A 21,526-nucleotide genomic window follows, 5' to 3' on the forward strand; every position below is an offset into this window, starting at 1 on the left:
GACCACACCCACTTGGCCTCCCTACAGTCTCTCGTCTAATAAACTCCAAATTTTGCTAAATGGAGTTGTGTTGGGCTTAAAGAGCACAGGATCGGCTGTGGGCGCTGGGCTGCGGCTGGGGTTCGGGCTCCCATTTGGATGTCGGTGGCGGGGCGGGGGCAGCGGGTGCTTCCCTACACTTCTCCGGAACTGCAGGACCAGGAGGAATCTTATCCTGAACATCTGTTGCTTGACAAAGAACTTCCCGGTCTTCCCGCGAGCCCTCCAGTCCCCAGCCCGGTTCTCCTGGGCCCGCCCCTCGCGACGAGAGGCGGGGAGGGGCCGAGGCGAAACCCGAGCCGGGTGCCCACCACCCCGGCTGGCGACGTGGCTCGGCGGCCCCGGCCTCCCCCGGCTGCTCAGCGGCCAATGGGCGCGTGAGCCCGGACGCTCGAAGCCGCCCGCGCGAGGTCGGGACGCGCCCCTCGGCGGGGCCCGGGGCGGGCTCTGGCTGTGGCGCCCGCCGTCCCTCCCCCCGGCGGTCCCAGCCCCGCCGCCGCGCTGCGAGCCCCTACAGCCGATCCGCCGCTCGCGTCGCCCGCTCCTGCCTCCCTCGCGGCCGCCCTCTCCTCCGGACCATGGCGCGCCGTGGCCGCTGCCGCCTCCTGGGGCTCGCCCTGGGGCTGCTGCTGGCGCTAGCGCTGGCGCCGCGGGCGCTGCGGGCCAAGCCCACGGTGCGCAAGGAGCGCGTGGTGAGGCCCGACTCGGAGCTGGGCGAGCGGCCGCCCGAGGACAACCAGAGTTTCCAGTACGACCACGAGGCCTTCCTGGGCAAAGAGGACTCCAAGACCTTCGATCAGCTCACCCCAGACGAGAGCAAGGAGAGGCTGGGGTGAGGCCGCGGCCCGGGCCGCGCTGGGGGTGACACAGGTGCTCGCGGGACCACTGGGCGGGAACCACGCGGGACCTCAGCGGCAAAGCGAAAGCGAAATAGCGCGGGTGGTTCCGAGCGTCCGGGCCAGCCCCCTCCAAGGCCCGGCGCCCGCAAAGTTGCCTGCTGGCGCTGGGACCTCGCGGTGGAGATCCCTGCCACGCCCCGGCCGGGTGGCTTCCCGCGGGGAGGCGAGAACGTGGCAGTGGCCGCGGAGCCAGGATCGAGAGAACCCGCCCCCCCTCCCGTTCTGTTTCATCAGAAGGGAGGGGAGAGTGTGTACAAAAGAAGTTTATCTACAGTGGCCTTTTAATGAGTTCTACCCCACAGGCTCAGGCTCTTTCTTACATCCCCGCCCCCAAACCCGGAGTGAGGGGGGGGGGGGTCTGAGACACTTGCTAAGTAGGTCTCAAGGATGAACCAAACGGTTAAAGATGAAGGGGCAGGCTATTTGTGGGGCTTGATTCTTGGCCTGTGACTCTGGCTGGGTGTTATTGCCTGATGCCCAATTGTCCCATAAATCTGGTGTAGGGGTACAAAAATACCGTTGTCAAGAGAGGGGAATTGGGGATAAGAGATGCGGGGGTGAGGGGCACGCACAACTAGAAACTGGCCCCCTGATTTCTATTTCCAGCAGATATCCCGAAGACACCTCATGCTTTGGCAACTGTTTGTTAGGGGCAAAACGCTGGAGAGTGGCCCGTGGTGGTAGATTGTGAACTTATTCGTGGAATCAGAAACCAAAGCTGAGAAACAAAACTTTGATAGATCTCAGGGCACCCTTCCCTGGTCCCCCTGAGAAGACACTAGGGCATTGTGCAGAATTATCTGGAAATCCTTCCACAGAGGGACCAACAGCCAGCATGGGTCCAGATGGAGGCAGGGTTGGGGAAGGACATAGACTGCTTACTGGGCAGCAGGCTTCCAGAACCTGGCTCCTGGGGTGGAGGATCTTCCTGTTCTGCTGTAATAAAAAGAACACAGCCATCCCTGTGCTCTTGGGGCCACCAAAGGCCAATGTGTGTAGTTAGAATATGAGGATAAATGATACCTATTGTGAGGTGCACCATCTGCCTGTTGTGATAAAAAAGATCTTTGAACTTCAAAGTCACCTCCAAACAAGTACCTTTTATTTGGCAGAGAAGTACTTTCTCTTCTTGTTTAGGACTTAACAATAGGGGCCATTGATTAAATTCAGTCTATTGTATTGCTTTGAGGCACTTGGAGACTGATTTATTCTGGGCCCCTGAGTGGCAACTATTCTGCATTGTTGCTGGAGAGGAAGGAGGGGGAGGAATGGGAGTAACTTTTTGTCCTACAGCTGCGTTTATTACCTTCATTATGTGGTCAGCCTAATGGCTAGAGTAAGTACTGGTGGAGTTGGCTGGGTTTGATCTTTGTGTGAAAACCTTGACTTCATTCATTTATTCATACCACAAACATTGGAATGGCTATTGTGTACCAGGCACCACATTTGATATCTGGCATGCCACCTTGTGTTGTAGGCATCAGCGTGCTTATAATTAGGACAGGCAGATGCTGTACCTAATCATTGTGATGGTGGCATGTAAAAACCATAGCAAGCCCTTCAAGGAGAAGGAACCCTAAGATTTCAGGTTGGAGAGAGGGACTTGGTGACTTGGAGCTGTCTCCTGATCAGAGCCTGTGGGATGACTCAGAAGTTGTCAGGCATTCTTGAAGAGAGAACAGCCCATTTTTAGAGTGTTTGACCTCTCTTCTAGCCACAAGGGATGTTAGGTCCCTAAAGGGACAGAGGAGAAGGTGGGAGTAGAGGAGGGAAACCAAGGGCAGAGTGGGAGGGACTTCAGTGTGGTGGAGATTAAATGTCCTTGAAATGCCCGAGAATCACTAAAACTGTTAGGAAAAGACTGTCAGCCTGGAGAGAGCAAGTGAGGCACGATGGGGATGCCTCAGGCAGAGAGAGGGAAGGAATGCCTGAATCTGGGAGAGGGTGGATCCTGACACGTGTGGCTTCTCTTGCTTTTGACTCAGTGTGGGGGAGAGGTGGGAGGAGAGACCCAGGAGGACTTCTGTATCTCTGGCCTGAGCCACCAGCTGGGTAGTATGTGGGTGGAGCTCTTGGAAATTAGGGAGCAGTTCCCTGCAAGTCTGGGCTGCTGAGGGAGGACTGGCTGGATCTAGGCAGCTTTTTCCCCACTACCAGACCATCAGTTCTAAAACAGAAACCATTCTAAAGCCTCTAGAGACACCTAGGTCAGAGGGCTGCAAAGTGGGGACTCATATAGGCTGGATGCAGTTTTAAAAGTGCCTTATGTAATCGTAGGGGAAAAAATTGTAAATTACTTGCTGCTTTTAAAATTTGACTGATTTCACGTACAGACCCCAATTTTTAAAAATATTTTTTAGTTGTTTGTGAACCTTTATTTTATTTATTTGTATGTAGTGCTGAGAATCAAACCCAGTGCCTCACACATGCTAGGCAAGCTCTCTACCACTGAGCCACAACCCCAGCCCAGACCCCCAATTTTTTTAAACACTCAACTGGGCAACCTTTCTTGACAACTATCAGGGAATCTCCCAGTTGCCATAGGGCCTCCTACTGGCTTTGCTCATTTTTGTTACTTGCTGAGTGTCTATGGGGTTTTCCATCGACCTGGACCTAGATTAGTGTCTTTGGAGAGGAAAGGCACACCTCCTCTCCTTTGTTCCTCACAACATTCCTTGTGAAGTAAGTGTTCCAGCTTATAGATGGGAAAACTGAGGCTCAGAGCATCAAGTCATTTGCTCAAAATCTCAAGTAATGGGGCCAAAGCCAGAATATGGATCCAGGTGTTCTGATTAAAGCTTTCAGCTTTCTCTACATCAAATCTGCCTTTCCCAGTATCTCACTCTTTGAGATTTTTTTTCAAGAGCGAGGTCAAGCTCTTATTTATTTTTCTAACAAATAGTTATTGAGCTCCTCCTAGGTTCAGGCTAAGCTATGTCCTGGAGGTTCATTTGGTGTAAATTGGATGTACCCTTTTCTCAAAGGAAGGCTGTATGATCTGATGTCCTTAGGTTTTTGTTGGCCTGAGATTCAGCTCCTTAGTGGGTAGCCAATGGGCAGGTCACCACTGTGTTTCCAGGTTTGGAGCAGTGCCTGGCACACAGTAGCTGGGATTAACACTGCACAGTGCTGAAAATCTTCTGCTGTGTCTGGGGGAAGCCTGAAGATGCTTAAGGCTTGAGAGCTGTTAACATTGGGAAAGAAGGGACACCATAGGGGTGCTAGTAGCATTCGAACCTTTCGTTACCTTCCTGAGGAAGAAGAGCTTGACCAAGCTCCCTGGGTTCAGGGAGGAGATGGTGACTTTGAATATTTACTCCACCCCCCCCCCACACACACACACTCATACCCTGTCTCCTATAGTTATTAGTTATAGGAGATCAAACCATCAAGCTGCACTAATAAAGAGCTAAGGAATTCATTTCCCTTCTTTTGTGGGGATGGTGCTGGGGATTGAACTCAGGGGCACCTACTTTGTATTTTATTTAGAGACTCTCACTAGGTTGCTTAGTGCCTTGCTTTTGCTGAGGCTGGCTTTGAACTCACAATCCTCTTGCCCCAGCCTCCCAAGCCACTGGGATCACAGGCTGCATCACCATGCCTAGCTCATATCTCATTTTTAATTAATCAAAGATTAACTCCAATCAGAACTTTTGTTGACAAGAAAATTTTACCACTGAAGTTAATTCTAGCCTCAAAAAGTCATAGTTGACCAGTATGACCTCATCCCAGGTAAATGAAATTAGGGGTAAACTTTTGTAGACATTAAACATAGCTTAGGAATGTCTTTGAAGTTCCCTACAGAAATGGTGTTCCTAGCTTGGGACCATCTGGCTTAGAGATGGACACATGGCAAGTTTCCAACCTGAAGTTTGCTTTGGACTCGTGATTAGGATACCTCAATGGAGTCCAGTGGGAAATCACTGGAACCTGGGCCGGTTGTAGAGCTATGGAGACCCCAGTGGTCTCGGGACCTTCACCGAGAGAGGAGGGGGCTTAAGCTTCTGCAGCTGCTCAAGTTTCTGGAATAGGTTCCATGCCATGGAGGTTCTTTCATCTCTGATATTTTATGCTGTGTCCAATAAGATCTGATCACCTGCTTTAAGTTCCAAGTATTTGAGTCCAAGGTGGTAAGATAAAACACAAAAACCAGGGACTGGGGATGTGGCTCAAGCGGTAGCGAGGGGCCCGGGTTCAATCCTCAGCACTACATACAAACAAAGATGTTGTGTCCGCCGAAAACTAAAAAATAAATATTAAAATTCTCTCTCTCTCTCTCTTAAAAAAAAAAAATTGCTTACTTTTATGATTTACATTGAATTTTCAAAAAAAAATTTTTTTTTGGCCTTGGACCTGGAGCCCCCCCAAAATGAGTCCTTATCCTGGTTGTCCCAGATACTATCTGTGTGATCTTGAAAAATCATTGCATTTCTCTGGGCCTCAGTTTTGTTACTCTAAAATTAGGGAGTTGGAATACTCCAGGAAGGACAGATAAATTTGATCTTCCAGGTCAACTCTAACCAGTTGGTAGTGGCCATCCCCAGAGCATTGTGAGAATAATTCTGAAGTCATATCTAGGATTGTCAGGACAGAGGGGCATGGTCCATTAGTAATGTCTGTAATAGGCAGCAGTCGAGGTATGGGAGAAGGGCATATCATTCTTGAAAGGATACATGTTAGCACTTTTTCCAACACTACTAGATCACGGATTCTATTTCAGTAATTTATGTGTTTTTAAATTGTGCAAGTGTTTGATCTTTCACTGGACCAAGATCACACACACCTTTATAATAATCTTGTGGTTTTTTTTTCCTTTTATTACAGGAAAATTGTTGATCGAATTGACAGTGATGGGGATGGCTTTGTCACCACCGAGGAGCTGAAAAGTTGGATCAAACGGGTGCAGAAAAGATACATCTATGATAATGTTGCTAAAGTCTGGAAGGATTATGATAGAGACAAAGACGATAAAATTTCCTGGGAAGAATACAAACAAGCCACCTATGGATACTACCTGGGTAAGAGGTGCTGTAGGAGACATCACCCAGCTGGGGTCCAGGGAACAAGCTTCTTGAGGGGGATTTTCTTCTCTCTCTCATCATGCCTACCCATTTTGGGAGGTGGCAAACCCTCCTAAATAGAATCTGTTGAGAACAATCTGCTACTAAGAATGGACTGAGTTGCTTACTTTGAAGTCCTTTGTGGATTTGTAGGGGAAGGTGTGAAGGACCACTAAATCCACTAGGTTGCTGCCCTACTTGGACCTGCATCTCAGAGATGCACACAGATAAGAAAGCAGAAAGGAAATATATCTGTGGTACACTTTCAAACTGTTGGTAAATTTTAGGTAACAAGAATGAAGTGTTGTGGAGCAGTTGGAGACGGGGAGATGGTTTTCTGGAGGGTGGTTTGGTATCCAGGTCTTGAAGAATGGATTTATATTTGGAGAGAGAGAGACCTGCAGGGAAGGTGGGGGGCGGCAGAGAATAGTGCATTCAGTAAAATTTGTATTTAAGACAAACTAGATCAAAGGAGTAATGAGGCAAGAGTGTGGTGCATAGTGCCAGGGTGCAAACCCTCTTGTTGCCTGGTAGAGACAGCAAGGAGACAAGCCTCAAGAGAACCAGGGACACACAGGTGCTCAGACTCAGGAGATACTGAAAGCCAGGCAGAGGCATTTAGACAAGACAGGGAACCAGGGAGCCTATGTACATTTTAGATCAAAGAATGTATTGATGAAAGCAGAGTTCTGCAAAAAGAAGTACAGTATTGTACCTTCTAAAGCTTGTGCCCTTAACCACTTGCTCTGTTGACCCTAATAAGCCATTAGGGCCTCTATGAAGGGATGACTTGAAGGGACAGATACTAGAGGCATTCTGAAATAAAATGTTTTAAAGAACTCAGTAGGTCAGGACCTTTTGTCCAATGTGTAATGTTTGGCTTTTCTGCATACATCCTGTAGGAAACCCCACAGAGTTCCAAGATAGTTCCGATCATCACACCTTCAAAAAGATGCTGCCACGTGATGAGAGAAGGTTCAAGGCTGCAGACCTCGACGGGGACCTGACAGCTACTCGAGAGGAGTTCACTGCCTTTCTACATCCTGAGGAGTTTGAGCATATGAAGGAAATTGTGGTGTTGGTGAGATCAATGAGGAGCCTGGGCTAAGAAAAGACCCAGGAAAATGCTGCCCTTCATCTTGTCCCTTCATCCACAGAGAGACATTTTTTTTTTAGCCTAAAGAATTGGAAAAGGAATCTGAAGTTGAATGTGTTGAATGCCTATGTACCCAGGGAGTTAGTGCAAGCTAGCCGCTGTAACAAATAGCCCCCAAACAAAATCATTTAACATGATCAAAGCTTGTTTCTTACAAAGTCCTGTACAGATGGTCCCAGCCAGATTCATCTCCTGGGCAGTTCCCCTCTAAACACCATCAGGTACCCAGACTATTTCCATCTTGAGCTCTGCCATCTTGTGGCTTCAAGGTCATCCTAGTAACAACCAGGTGGGAGACGAAGGAAAGAAAAGGAATAAAGAGAGCGTATAGATGGTCTTTACTTTTCTGGCCACGAAAAAAGACACATCCCTTCCATTTATGTTGCAGTGACCCCTTCTAGATATGAGGAGACTGGAAGAGAGAGTGTAGACATGTGCCTAGGAAGAGCAGATGGGTTTAGGGAGCAACTGGCTCGTCTCTACCTGTTTTTTAGCTTTGAGGGACTTAGAAAAAGATTTTGAGATGAAATGCACTGGATTGTTAAAAACTTATGGACTTAAGGTGGAATGGTGGTTTATAATGATGCTACTCTTAAAGATGGGTCTTTGGAGGATAAAGGGATCAGACGCTAGGGCTTGAGTGATGAGTGTCTTGTAAGGCCTCTGAGTTATCACTTTCCAGTGTTGTTTTGGGTCCCAGGTGCCCATTTCCCACAACAATTAAATAAATGCCATCACCTGTTTCCTGGGCAGATGTCCTGAGCCATCTGCCACAAGTGGACTGATTACATGTCTTCCAGATTAGCGCTGTGTTCTCCAGTTGGCTGTTTTCTTTGACTTGGGATGTCTTTTGAGTTGCTGTGCCTCTGGACAGTAAACTCATTTAATTACTGACCCTGGCAAAAGAACTAATTAGGAAGTCATATATACTAATTCCAAAGTAGAATACATTCAAAAGTCAGATATACTTTTATTATTTAATTATTTGTGATTTCATATTTCTCTGATTATTCAGTGTTCCTGGTCCTGGTAGCTCTAGAATCTGTTTTTGTGATCATTCCATCCAGTGGTCTCACAGATCCCCCAGTGCTTGACTAGATGGTGAAGATTGGTTGGGTTGGCAGGGCTTCCTGATGGATTCCCAACACCTCTGGGCTTCTAGGCACATTTTTCTTTAGGGAAGGATTTTTGGTTTTAAAATTATGGGGAGGAGGAGTAGGGACAGAATCCATTGCCTCTTTTAACAGGTGAACTAGTGCCTGGGCAGGTAAGGGAATGAGCCTGGAATCACCAAGCATGAGGCCATGAAAGCTGGACATTAGAATTCTCAGCTCAGAGCACATGACCATCTTACATTGTATTTTGCCCTTTGCTTCCTAGGAAACTCTGGAGGACATCGACAAGAACGGGGATGGGTTTGTGGACCAGGATGAGTACATTGGTGAGTGCTGGCCTGGAGTTGCTCAGCTGTCCTCGTGGGGCAACTTTCTTCTACCCACAGACATCTCTTAAAGCAGCAGCTGCAAGTCTAGTAGTGTCCTACTGGGACTTCCCAGTGGGGAGGGCCTTCCACCCCATTTGTCACATCAGCCCTAGTGGTGCTCTGTCAGGGGATCATTATTTAGCCTTCCATCAGCCCAGCCTAGAATCCCTGAGCAGATGCAGCTATGGTCAGTAGAACTGTTTGTGTACCTGAGCTCTCTGCAGAAAGGTATCCTTTTCAGAGAATGAATCTTCTACCAAGTGTCCAGTTGCCCAATGATATAGGCATTTTGTGCCTCTCGTTTTCCATCCGGGGTTGTCCATACCTAGCATTGTGATCTAAAGACGTTCACTTAAGCAGTGTTGAGAAGTGCATTTTCAGGTCTCTGTGAGCACTGGCTGGCTGAAACTTGAGTTCTTACTGGGGTCGCACGCCACCATTGCTGGGTAGAGCCCTCCCTGGTAGCCCAGTGTCCCCCCGTCCCCCCAAGCATAAAGGAGCAGGCAACAAGGAAATGTGCATTTTGCCCCCAAAACTGCTGAGGCACATGGCTCCAACTGCATACTGCCTTCTCATGACAGCTCTTGTATTCCCATCCCAACTTTTTAAGTCAAAGCTGGAAAATCAATTGATTTAAGTGCTGACCTATGAGAGAGGAATGCAATAATATAATTTTCATATACATATTTAATAGAGACAGTTAATTATCTTTGTATGTAAACCTAGAGTTGCCTTTACTCTCTTGTTTTGTGGTTGTATTATTTTGCCACCCCACATACACAGACACGTACCTTTGGTAATGATGAGCAGAGTTTCTGCTCATCATTAGAAATTATATTTGGTTCTGAGAACTGAACAGTTGCCTGTCTGTCTTTGGTAACAGACAGGTAGCTCTTGCCACAGTAATTAAAGTGATCTTGGTGGTACTACCCTTTAGAAAAAAATGCTGATAGATACCTCATCATGCAATCAGATGTGCCTTTCAGTTGCTGGGTACACATGAGAGGGAAGTGAGAGGGAAGTGTTCAGCGCCTTGGAGGTCTCACTGTGAAAGTGGTGATAGAATTAGACTGACAGAAAAGGCAGACTGATAAAAAAGCAAACATGTAGCACTTTTGATTAGCAGCCTGTGCTGTTCTGGGTCCTCCTGAACTCTGCATTGAAATGGTGCAAGTCAGGGGCAGAACTCTGTGAGTAGCTCTGCCTAAAAGAAATGTTCTATTCTTTAAACCAGGCAGAGAGGGAGGTAGGGGCATTATATATGAAAATCGAATTTCGAGTGACTTGCAGTCAGAAAGACCTGCTGTATTGACTTCTTTTCATTTCTGGGGCAGCCTCCTCTTCAGGCAGGGCTGAGTGGGAAACAGGTGATGGTGTGGTATAATGGAAAGGGCACTGGAATCAAGAGCTCTGGCTTCTCCACTTAATAGCTTCACAACCCTGAGAGAGTCATGTAACTCTAAGACTCAGTTTCCTAGTCTGCAAAATGGGAAAACATTGCTTCCATCTTTGTAGGATTGATTGAAGTACAAATTAGCTAATATGTGGGGCAGCCCTTTCTCAAAAACAATGAGTAAATATTAGATGTGGGCTTGCCTTGTTGCTACGTTATAGCCAAAATTCACGCCAAAAGCTTTCATTCCTTACCTGCTTTGTTTACCACCTGACAGTTTTTCCTATATTGAAATTTCATATTACAAGAGTTTTTCTCTACCTTGAAACTTTATTACAAAGTTTTTCTATATTGAAACTTGATTATAAAGAGTTTTCCTTATATTGAGACTTTTTATTTATTTAATTTATTTATACATGTATTAGATGTTGATGGGCCTTTATTTTATTCATCTATTTTTATGCAGTGCTGAGAATGGAACCCAGCTAATTACAATGAACTTTTATCTACACTGAAACTGCATTACAGTGTTTCTTTTCTGTATTGCAACTTTTTAAAAAATGATGTTTCTAAACTGTGCTCCCATCAAAGACAAACTGCCCACAGTTTAGACTCTTTTCTAAAAACAAGCAATGTATAAATGTTTCTTTTTCTTGCTATTTTGGAAATGCGGGTAATGGTCTGTCTTATGGAATTGTTTTAAGGATGGAAAAAAAAGAAAGCCCTTTGGAAATGACATAAATGACAATAGTTATAAGCACAGTGGTTAAGGCCATGGGTTGGAAGCAGAGCGCCATGTTCCTGTGCAGCCTCAAGCTCAGACTAGCTGTGGTTTGCAGGGAGGCTATGCCTGTTTTCATCTATAAATTGGAATCACCAACTATACCTAGTGTTCATATGGTTGTTAGGAAATCAAATGAAAGAAAAAGCATATAGAACACTTTCAGTTATCCTGACCAGTGTAGAAAATGCTCTGAGGTGGTCATTATTACAAGTTTTCACCTTTATGTACCAATTTGGGTTACAGAGGCTTTCACATAAACAACCCATTTCATCTTCCTAATAACCATGTGATTTGCCTATTATTATCTCCATTTTACAGACACGGTCCATGTGGATGTGTCTTTGCTGACAGTTCTTACAGACAAATTTAAGGCTCATTCACCGAAGTAATCTAATTCCAGTTACAGAACTAAGTCAAGAGTCAAGTTCACTTCCTGGATCCTAATCTCAGGTCTTCCTAGTCCACCAGGTGGCCTTCAGAGTGGATAAATCATTGCATTATTATCACCAAGAATCTGCCCACCAGCTGCTTGAGTTAGGTCTATTGATGGGGCTGGGGGTGTGGCTCAGTGGTGGAGCACTTACCTAGTGTGCCTGAGGCCCCGGTTCCATCCCCAGCACCACCAAACCTAATGACACTAAGAGGCAGGAGGTAGGTCTCTTGATAGGTCATCACCCTTCCAAAACCTCAAGGGGTCGAGTGTTTTGACTTCTCCCTTCCCTCTTGAACGCTTTCCCTTCTAGCCGATATGTTTTCTCACGAGGATAATGGCCCTGAGCCAGACTGGGTTTTGTCTGAACGGGAGCAGTTCAGTGACTTCCGGGATCTGAACAAGGATGGGAAGCTGGACAAAGACGAGATTCGCCACTGGATCCTCCCTCAAGATTATGACCATGCCCAGGCCGAGGCCAGGCACCTGGTATACGAGTCGGATAAGAACAAGGTAGTTCAAATGTTTGGGATCATTGATTGAAGGGTGACAGTTTACATAAGATTGCTTTGTTTGCCTCTGGTGATAGCACTGGCCCCTGTGGCCCTGTCATGCTGACTTCCTGTTCTTGCCCTGCAGTAGAGACCTGTAAACTTGAACCAGACCATGGTAGCCCACGGTGAGCTCACTGGGCCCAGACTCCTCTGGACAGCCAGCTGCGAGCCACAAACTCATTGAGTCACACCTTTCAGGATTGAAGAACCAGCAACTCTGATGTGGGCAGGGCAGGGAATTAAAGCAAAACATGCCTGCCCTAAGACAAGCTTATTCATCCATTCGTTCAGTTACCAAATGTTCATCAGGCTTCTGGGATATGCCAGGCACAGGGAAGCTTGTCCCCCCCCACAGCCCAGATACCCTCAGGCAGGCTCCCACTTCTGGTTCTAATGCCAGTACTTTATGATCTACTGATATCAAAATAAATAAATACAATTAATAAAAAGTCCTGCTCCATCCAACTTTGCTAGTTGCCCCAAATTCCCAGGTTATTCAAACAGTCAGGTCGTGCAGCTAGGCTATAAAAGGGAAGTGGAATTCTTCAGGGCCTGTTTGAACGTGCTTGCACTGCTTGTAGACATAAATGGATTCCAGCTTCTGAATTACTCAGGGACCTACCTGATGTACTTTTGCACAGCTTTTATAGCAAGAAGATGTTACAGTTTGGAATTTTGAAGTGCAGTAATGGTAGATGAAAGAGGAACCCGGAAGCTTCTGAATTATTCAATGTAGCATTTAAGACATTGCAAATCAATGAACTAGCATGGTTTTCATGATGAACGGTAGACTCACAGTTACCACAGCTTCCCTGACAGCTCTTCCCTCTTTCCTGCAGGATGAGAAGCTAACTAAAGAGGAAATACTAGACAACTGGAACATGTTTGTTGGAAGCCAAGCTACCAATTATGGGGAAGATCTCACTAAAAATCATGATGAACTTTGAAGAGACACTCACTATAATGTGGCAGATTGTCATATGCTTTCATTTATTGTCTTGGGTGGTTGCTACAATTGTCTAATTTACAGTAGTTGTGTCCCCCCAAATGCAAGTTTATACCTCAGATTGGGGTACAAATGATTTTTCACTCAAGATTTACTGGAAAATGGTCATTACTATTTTTTCAGTAAGATTTCTCTCAAAGAACATTACAATCTTGGCAAACTGCAATTCTGCATGGGGGCACATTGCTACAACATGACTTTTTAAGTTTTTTTTCCACTAAATTTAAATGAAAGGGGAATAAAACTTGAAAAAAAAACCCTATTATTCTTAAGGTTGGGTGGGAGGGGCAGTATATGGAGTGACTGCTACATATTTTAACTATCAGGATTTTTTGTTGTTGTTTGTTTTTTTATTATTTGCCACTGCTAAAAAGTTGGAGAAGTAAAAATTCGGTTGAAGCTAGATAGTGGCATTGTCCCAGGTAGCCTTATTTCCGAGCAAGTCTAACATTTCAGATTCTTTCTTCCTTTTTACTCTGAGCTGTTACTGTAAGTGGTATATAAAACCTCTGTGCATTTTTATGTACAGACCTGCTAATGTGCACAATAAATCCACATTTTCTTTTTGTTTTTATATAAACTGAGAAGCAATCAAGAAAGATAATGTGAACAAGAAAGGAGTTTTAGAGGAAGGGAAAAGACGAATGTCAAGCATTTGAAGAACTATAGGAAAATGATAAAACACTTTAAATATACTTGAGAAAATTTTCTTGACAAGTAAATGAGGTAGGTATGATCTTTGAAATAGTGAATAGAAATACAGTCCGTTTCTTCAATGATCCTCAATTGGAATGAGGCCGTGGGATCACAAGAAAGCAAAATGTAGTGGAATTTATTAGTGAACATGAATCCCTCACCTCGGATCTGCCTCCAGGATTGTTGACACCGTGGGATTGGGACTGTGATGTTCCGAGCCATTGACTGAACTGGCAGAAATGATGACTACAAGTTGAAATTCCACCTTGTGAGTAGGAAGTGAAATAAAGGATCCCAAGAGGATTTTCTACTGTGTCCTGTGTGTTTGACTTCACATAGACTGTTCGTGGCATCGTTATTCATACATAATTAAACAGTGCAATGGGAGTCCATGGATAAGATTATAAAGCTGGGTTTTTAAAACCCAGTTACTAGAATGTCCAGAACATATCCATATTTGCTAATTTAGTAAATCTGTACTTAACAATATCCTTTCTCTATGCAGTTTGGGCATCTGCAGGTCATTTAAAGATATTTCTGAGACAGGTTTCAGTTGGAAAATCCAAGGCCTAAGAGGCCCTGGAGGATCGGGTCCCCACTTCCCTCCTCTGCATTATCTCCTTACCCTTTTCCTTTTACATCCCATTCCATATTCATATTGCAGCCCCACTGACTTTATGGTTATCGAACACACCGGTGGCATTCCCAGGACAGGACCTTTACACCTGCTGCCCCCTTAGATTCAGCTCACCCATCTCTCATGCTCAGGAAATGAGTGTAATACCATCTCAGTGAGGCCTTCTCAGTGTCTCCACTACTTAAAGTAGTCCTCACTCGAGTCCCTAGCTCATTCCCTGTTTTATTCTTGTTAGGCATTAACATTTGTATTTTGTTTCCCAGGGCCGTTGCCCAAATTTCAGCCACATGGGTGGTTTGCAATGGCAAACTTAACTCATGGTTCTGGAAGCCAGAGTCTGAAATCAAAGTGTCCGCGGGGCTGTGTTCCCTCCAAGGTCCCTGAAGGAGAATACTTAACATGCTTCCGGTTTCTGGTGACACTAGGAGTGCCTTAGCTTGTGGCTCACTCCTATCTCTGCCTCCAACTTCAATATGGACTCTGCCTCTTTTCCCTGGGTGTCCCCTTGACATGTCTCTTATAAAGACACTTGAATCAGATTTAGAGCTCTTCACAATCCAGGATGATCTCTTCTTGAGATTCTTTTTTTTTTTTTTTTTTGCCATTCAAAATTGTCCTTTATTTTTTTTCTTTTTTTTTATTGATTGTTCAAAACATTACAGAGCTCATGATATATCATCTTTCATACATTAGACTCAATTGGGTTTTGAACTCCCATTTTTACCCCAAATACAGATTGCAGAATCACAACTGTTACATACTCACATTATTACATAATGGCATATTAGTGACTGTTGTATTCTGCTACCTTTCCTATCCCCTACTATCCCCCCTCCCCTCCCCTCCCCTCCCATCCTCCCTCTCTACCTCCTCTGCTGTTGTTCAATTCTCTCCCCTTCCCCCCCCTCCCCCTTGCCCCTCATAACCTCTTATAATTTTGTGTATCGTTGAAGGTCTCCTACCAATCAACAAATGGGCCAAGGACCTGAACAGATACTTCTCAGAGGAGGACATACAATCAATCAACAAGTACATGAAAAAATGCTCACCATCTCTAGCAATCAGAGAAATGCAAATCAAAACCACCCTAAGATACCATCTCACTTCAGTAAGATTGGCAGCCATTATGAAGTCAAACAACAATAAGTGTTGGCAGGGATGTGTGGAAAAGGGTACACTTGTACACTGCTGGTGGGACTGCAAAATGGTGAGGCCAATTTGGAAAGCAGTATGGAGATTCCTGGGAAAGCTGGGAATGGATCCACCATTTGACCCAGCTATCGCCCTTCTCGGACTATTCCCTGAGGACCTTAAAAGAGTGCACTATAGGGATACGGCCACATCAATGATTATAGCGACACAATTCTTCTTGAGATTCTTAATGACAGCCGCAAAGACACTTCTTCCAAATAAAGTCACATTCACAGGTTCTGGGGGTTGGGGGGTAGATCTATCTTTTGAAGGGCTACCATTCCACCTTCAGCTTCCTTTGGCCTTGTTTGTACATCGCCCCTCTCTCCTAAGCAGGAATGTAAACTCTGAGAATAGCACTCTGATCTGTCTCCTTTACTGCTGTTGACAGGGACCTAGAAGGGTAGAGTCTGGCATACAATAAATGTTCAGTAATCATTTGCTTAACAAATTAGAGGCTGGTAGTTTTAATCAAAAGGAATATTCACCAGCAAAAAAAAAAAAAATCTGCAAAAATATAAAAATAGCTAATACTTAATGGATGATGAGTTGAGCAATTTGCCCAAGATTCTATATTCATTTAATAATGGCAGGGCCAGCGCACAAATCCAGATGTTTCTAGTTCCCCAAATCGCTGCAATTTAGCATTAAGTTGTACTGCTGCAAATCTCTGATTCTCATGTTTTCTCTTTATTTCTTTGCTTACCCACAGCATATGGTTATGTGGTCAGGAAATGAAAATAACTCCGCTTAGCTAGAAACAAGCTGATTTTTTTTTCTAGCAATGAAAACCTGTTTTTAGGAAAAATGAGAAACTTGCTAGCCTTATGTAACCTAAGCATAAGCATAACATTTTTATAAGGTGCTAATATTATTTTTCCTGAAAAAGGGAATACTGGTTGATTTATTAAGTTGTACATAGTAGGACGCTAGATATATTTGGAACATTAGGTTTTTCTTTTCAAGTCAGTGCACATAAGAAGAGTAATCTTCAAAGAGACTTAAGCTTCTGGGGCTGAATTTAACACTATTTAAAGAAAGAAAACCTTAGCCAGGGGATATAGCTGTTAACATGGTGATTTGTAAAACCTTAGATTTCTAATAAGGTCTGACTGTTTCAAGGAAAACATATTTTGTTTCTAGGTAACATTTCAACTCTGATTATGAACAAATGCTACAAAATTGATCTGTAATGGGAAATACTGTAATGTCACAAGGCATTATTTAATGCTTAATGTGACTGAAAGCATTAATTGCTAGGAGCCATATTCTGTCTAAGCAAAACATGAACACACATTTTGTACCTCTCATCTCTTCCTATAGGTTTCTGAAGGAATTCGAGTGTAACAAAAATGTAGTTAGAAAATCTGCGGTACCTGAAGATTTTCTTCACCTGCTTGATTATTGCACTTGTCCCCTTGTTAGCAAACACACGAGTCACATCTGCTCAGAAATACCCGGCAAATGGTGGGAGCAACATGGCTGCTTATTAGCAGCTCAGCTAAAATAGCTTGTGAAGAGTAAAGTAGTAACGGCTGACAATTTTTCTTTTAAGTCTCTCTAGATTTATTTTTGCCACTTTATAATAAAATCTCGGCTTTCTCCAAGAACATGCATATGAGATCTGGCTGTCTCTTTCTGTAGTTTTAAAACAAATTTATAGTGCTAGAATTTCCCAGTAAAATCCAGGGAGTGCCATAATATACACTGCTTTGACTCACAGTGAAGTATTAAAATTTAAGCACTAGAAAGATGATGTCATCAGTTCTTAAACTTATGAGATTTACCCAAACGTGAGTCCTGGGGGGGACACACACCCCAGGTGTAAAGCATCCCTCCCCCATCCCAGGCTGTTTTCTTACCTCTGTCATTTTTCTCACATAAAATAGAAAACATTGTTTGATTTCCCATAGAATTGCATCAAAGAAAATGAATGTAACAATAGGGTATTTTCCAACCTTGAAGATGTCTGTGTAAGCAGGTGCACAATGCATTTCTTCTAGGATAAATTCTAGTAGCTGTATACCAGGCACAATGCCAGTACTTACAGACATTTCTCATGCAACTCTTTCAACTACCCTATGAGGTTGGTATTTGAAAGAAAGAGAATGAATGGGTTATGCTAGGTAACAAACAGCCCTACCATCCCAGGGTTTTGAAGCAACAGAAGCTTAATTGTTTTTGCAAAGCTGGCTGGGGGCTGGGCCGTTGTTCATGGCAGCAGTAGTGCACATCTACCACAAACAGCAGATCACTCACCTAGCACGTGTGAGGCCCTGGGTTTGATTCAGCACCACATAAAAATAAATAAAATGAAGTTATTGTGTCCAACTACAATTAAAATAAATATTAGAGAAAAAAAAAAAGAAAGCCAAACACAGGTAATTGAATGCTACCTCCTGAAAGTGATCCATGTCATTCTTGCCCACTGACATTGTTCAAAGCAAGTCACATGGCCATATCTAATTTGAAGAGAGCAGGGAAGTGCAATCCTTCTGTTAAAAACATTGGGGGACAGTACCTGTGGTCACTATAGCATTATTTTCCCTATGTCACAAATCAGGGAATGTAGAGGAAAGTAATATTCAAAGTCACACAACTCATAAACAAGGTGACTATGTCATTGATTGTTCAGACCAAGACACCATTGACCATGAAAGGGGACAGTTTTAATTGATATCTCTCCAAATCCTGGCCCACCTTCCCTGCCCATTTTGGAATTTTAGAAAGACCCACTCCATTCTTCTGGCTGTTCCTCTCCCCGTGGTTGAGAACGTCCTGGGCCAAAGGGTTTTGCTGACTCAGAGCCAGGGCCACCTTTTCCAAGTCCTCATAAGACCCCAGAAGTGCATGCCCAAAAAACGCCAAACATCTTCAAGCCCTGGTTGGCCTCTTCCCCAGGTATTCTTCCAAAAGGCAGGCAAAGTAGTAGGCGCATGCCTAGCTAGTTAGACTAGCCAAATGTCAGCTGTTGGAGAGTGGACTCAATTTGATCATATACACTGCAATCATTTGAATATGTTCCCCCAAAATTCATATGCTAAAATCAAAGTCCCAATGTAATGGTATTAAAAGGTGGGACCCTGTAGAGGGGATTAAGTCATGAGGATTAGTGCCCTTAGAAAGGGCTAGAAAGAGCTAGTGAGGTCCTTCTTTTGCCTCTCTACTCTTCCATCATGTGAGGACACAGCCACAAGACAACATCTTGGAAGCAGAGAGGAATACTTGCCAGACACCAAAGCTGCTGATGCCTTGATCTTGGATGTTCCAGCCTCCCAAACTGCAAGAACTTCCTTCTTATAAATTACCCAGGCTAAGGCATTTTGTTACAGCAGCAGGAATGGACTAAAGTATACACCTACACGAAGCCCATTGAGAGAGAGGAAAAAGGGTGGACTATTTGGCAGTTTTACCCCTCTCTGGAACCCACAAGTATTAGCCCATGATGCTGGGATAATCAGAACTATTCCGGGAGAACTTAGACATGTGGTTTCCCTGCAGAGAAGGCAGATCCAGATACAAATCCAGGTCTCACTCATGGTGGACCTGTTGTCTTCGTCATTCCACTGAATTGCCTCTGATTAAGAATTTTTTGGTCAAACTACCACTACTATCCCCATAATTTTCAAAGACTGGTGGTATAGAATAGTGTAACATAAAAATTCAGGTTTACTGTGATGAGTTGCATAGCTGGCAACATAAGAAAGATGGATTCAAAGACCCAGCTGGATTAGAGTTCTAGCTCTGCCGGGCAGCAGTTTCACAGTTTGGGTAGACAGATCACTTCCTCCTGAGGAGCCTGTCCTAATTCCACAGTGGGCATAATAATAATAATGATTACAAAACTCAACACTCAGAGTAGTTATGTAACTAAGGTGAGATAATGCATGTGGCCTTGAAGTTGGAGGTGATGACTGAGTACTAGAATTTCTCCTCACTGACCTGCTTGAAAAGGTCAAGTGTCAGAGGTCATGTAGATAATGCCTGCAAACATCAGGCTGCTGGTTAATAGTCTTCCAAGCTTTAGAATCACTGTGTAAAGTGTTTCTAAAATCTAAAAATTGATCTAGTTGAAATTTGATTGGTCTTAATGGCAAAGGGATAGCACTTGGATTTGTTTATATCACAGTGAGGATATTCCAAAGCTATTTATATATGGTAGGGATTTGGAACTCAGTTTCATAGCAGACCAAGAGTCTCCATTTATTTAAAAGCATTCAGGAGTCCAACTGGAAAAAGGTCTTTAGGGATCATGTTTTCCAGATGAGGCAACTGAGGTCCAGAGAGATAAAACCCACAGTTTTCTGGGGGTCAGGTTAAGGCCGAGACCAATTTTGAACTCAAGCCCCTTTTCTGCCTCCAAGGATCTTCTTCGAAGCTTTAACATTCTCATCTGAAAGATGTTAATGATAACACTGGCCATACAGAACAAGGATAAGGATCAAGTAAGGTCATGACCACAAAGCATTTTGTGTAGGTGGCACTCAGTAAGTGGCAACCATTTTTGTTATTATCCCAAAGGATGGTCTTCACATATTTCAGCATCAAAGATTCATTTTATTCATAGCTACTCTTGGCTTCAAGTATGGATCTAACAGATAAGCATCAAAGGATTGTTTTTTGGTTGTTTTTAAACATATGAAATGAAGGTGATTTTTCCAGCACCAGAGTTCACATCCCTACTCCCCACCCCATCCCCCATAGGCCACATGATTATTAGCTGAAAGAAGCTGAAGACATTTAATGAGTCATTTCAGATCAATGATCTTCAACCAGGCCCAGCTGGTGAGATATTGATAAGGAAATGTGTGATGCAGAGAAGAGCAGTTGACTTACAGGAAGTGAATGGGGCTCCTTTGCAGAAATGGATCCTCCAGGGCCTGGGCTGGCCTGGGCCTCAGGGTTGGTGCAGGCTGGAGAGGCAACATTATGTGGTGGCTAAGAGCATGGGCTTCCGAGTCCAGTGGCCTTTCTTTGGCTGCTGCTTCCACTCTGCAAACTTTACTTTCCTCTTTTGTAAAAGGGCAGCGAGAACAATACCTGTCTCGAGAGGTTGGCTGTGATGGTCCAAGGGATACACTGTGCAAAAATACTTGGCCCAGGGTCTTATGCAAGGAGGTGATTCATTGACAGAGCTAGATGACTCTTAAAAAACTTTGAAGAAGTTAACAGCCATTTAAAAGGCAAAAGGTATATCTAATAAATCAGAAGAAATTTCAGAGAGAATAATCTAAATTTTATTTTACGAGCAATTCCATATAGAGTGTATGCAATTCACACAGAAGCTGGGATCATCAGCTTCGCGAGGCCCTTCCTGAAGTCTTCGGGGAGCCCTGCTGGCTTTCTGGTGGCTGGATTCACAAAGACGTGGACTGAAGACCCTGTGGTACAGGCCAAAGCGTCAAACTGAGCCAATTTAGGATGGCCAAAGAAAATGCCATCAGAGAGGTCACAGTGATCTACTGAAGGTGGCTCCTCGGTGTGCTTAGGTGGAAACAGAGCCAGTCGGTAATGCACGCTGGAGTGACCCACTTTCTCCACCGCCAAGGCAGCCACAGGGATCTGAGGGAAGCCGATGGGTGAGTAGTAGGTGCACTGATTGGTCACCATGAAGCCCACCATGGGGGACGACAGTAGGCTGGTTTTCAGGCCACAGTACCTAGAAGGTAGAATCACAATGCATGCTCCAGGTTGCCAAGACACTGTCCCCCAGCCCAAAGGCAGTGTGCTTCAATGATCAAGGGCCCTAGCCCCAAAGGGCCTTATTCAAATCCCAGTTCTGAGCCAGGCCTGGTGGCACACAGCTGTAATCCCAGTGACACCAGAGGCAGGAGGATTGCAAGTCTGAGGCCAGCCTCAACAACTTAGTGAGGCCCTAAGCAACTTAGCAAGACCCTTCTTAAAATAAAATAAATAAATAAATAAAAAGGGCTGGGAATGCGGCTCAGTGGTAGAGCACCCCTGGGTTCAATCCCCAGTATCTAAATCAATCAATGAATCAATAAAAATAAATCTCAGTTCTGCCACTTACTAGCTGAATTACCTTGGGCAAGATACTAACTTCTCTGGGCTTCGGTTCCTACAATATATATATATATATATACCTCATAAATGTGAGAATTAAAAGGTGAATGTACACCATTTACTATAGCAACATTAAACATTGACTTTTCTAATATAATTATGTCCATCCTGTCC

The 21,526-nt window shown here is 44.4% G+C and overlaps 2 protein-coding genes across 11 annotated transcripts in view; one reads left to right on the forward strand and one right to left on the reverse strand.

Annotated features, from left to right (window-relative positions):
- Positions 1–21,526, reverse strand: part of LOC308632719 (uncharacterized protein) — a 322,166-nt gene that overhangs the window by 130,377 nt on the left and 170,263 nt on the right. For 4 of the 10 annotated variants that reach the window (XM_081265030.1, XM_081265029.1, XM_081265027.1 and 1 more), the window contains one exon: positions 19,784–20,987. The exons of 2 other annotated variants lie outside the window; for them this stretch is intronic. In XM_081265030.1, the coding sequence (XP_081121156.1) occupies positions 20,603–20,987 (385 nt within the window). In that variant the 3' untranslated portion in view covers positions 19,784–20,602. Of the gene's footprint in view, positions 1–19,783; positions 20,988–21,526 lie in introns of those variants that run through there. 4 more of the 10 variants (XM_081265032.1, XM_081265033.1, XM_081265034.1 and 1 more) reach the window with 3 other exon arrangements.
- On the forward strand, positions 179–13,803 carry RCN1 (reticulocalbin 1). Its single transcript, XM_081264527.1, has 6 exons — positions 179–871; positions 5,763–5,956; positions 6,901–7,079; positions 8,535–8,595; positions 11,558–11,757; positions 12,638–13,803. The coding sequence occupies exons 1-6, from the start codon at positions 618–620 to the stop codon at positions 12,743–12,745; spliced, it is 996 nt and encodes a 331-aa protein (XP_081120653.1). The 5' UTR covers positions 179–617; the 3' UTR covers positions 12,746–13,803.

Source organism: Spermophilus citellus, assembly GCF_964194105.1.
Source record: "Spermophilus citellus genome assembly, chromosome: 2".
NCBI classification, from domain to species: Eukaryota; Metazoa; Chordata; class Mammalia; order Rodentia; family Sciuridae; genus Spermophilus; species Spermophilus citellus.

What these genes read in the sequence shown, in the direction of transcription:
- RCN1 (XM_081264527.1), top strand. Translation starts at nt 618, where the DNA reads ATGGCGCGCCGTGGCCGCTGCCGCCTCCTGGGGCTCGCCCTGGGGCTG. An exon ending in GAGAGCAAGGAGAGGCTGGG is followed by an intron (nt 872 to 5,762) that starts GTGAGGCCGCGG and finishes CTTTTATTACAG; the next exon opens with GAAAATTGTTGATCGAATTG. An exon ending in CACCTATGGATACTACCTGG is followed by an intron (nt 5,957 to 6,900) that starts GTAAGAGGTGCT and finishes TACATCCTGTAG; the next exon opens with GAAACCCCACAGAGTTCCAA.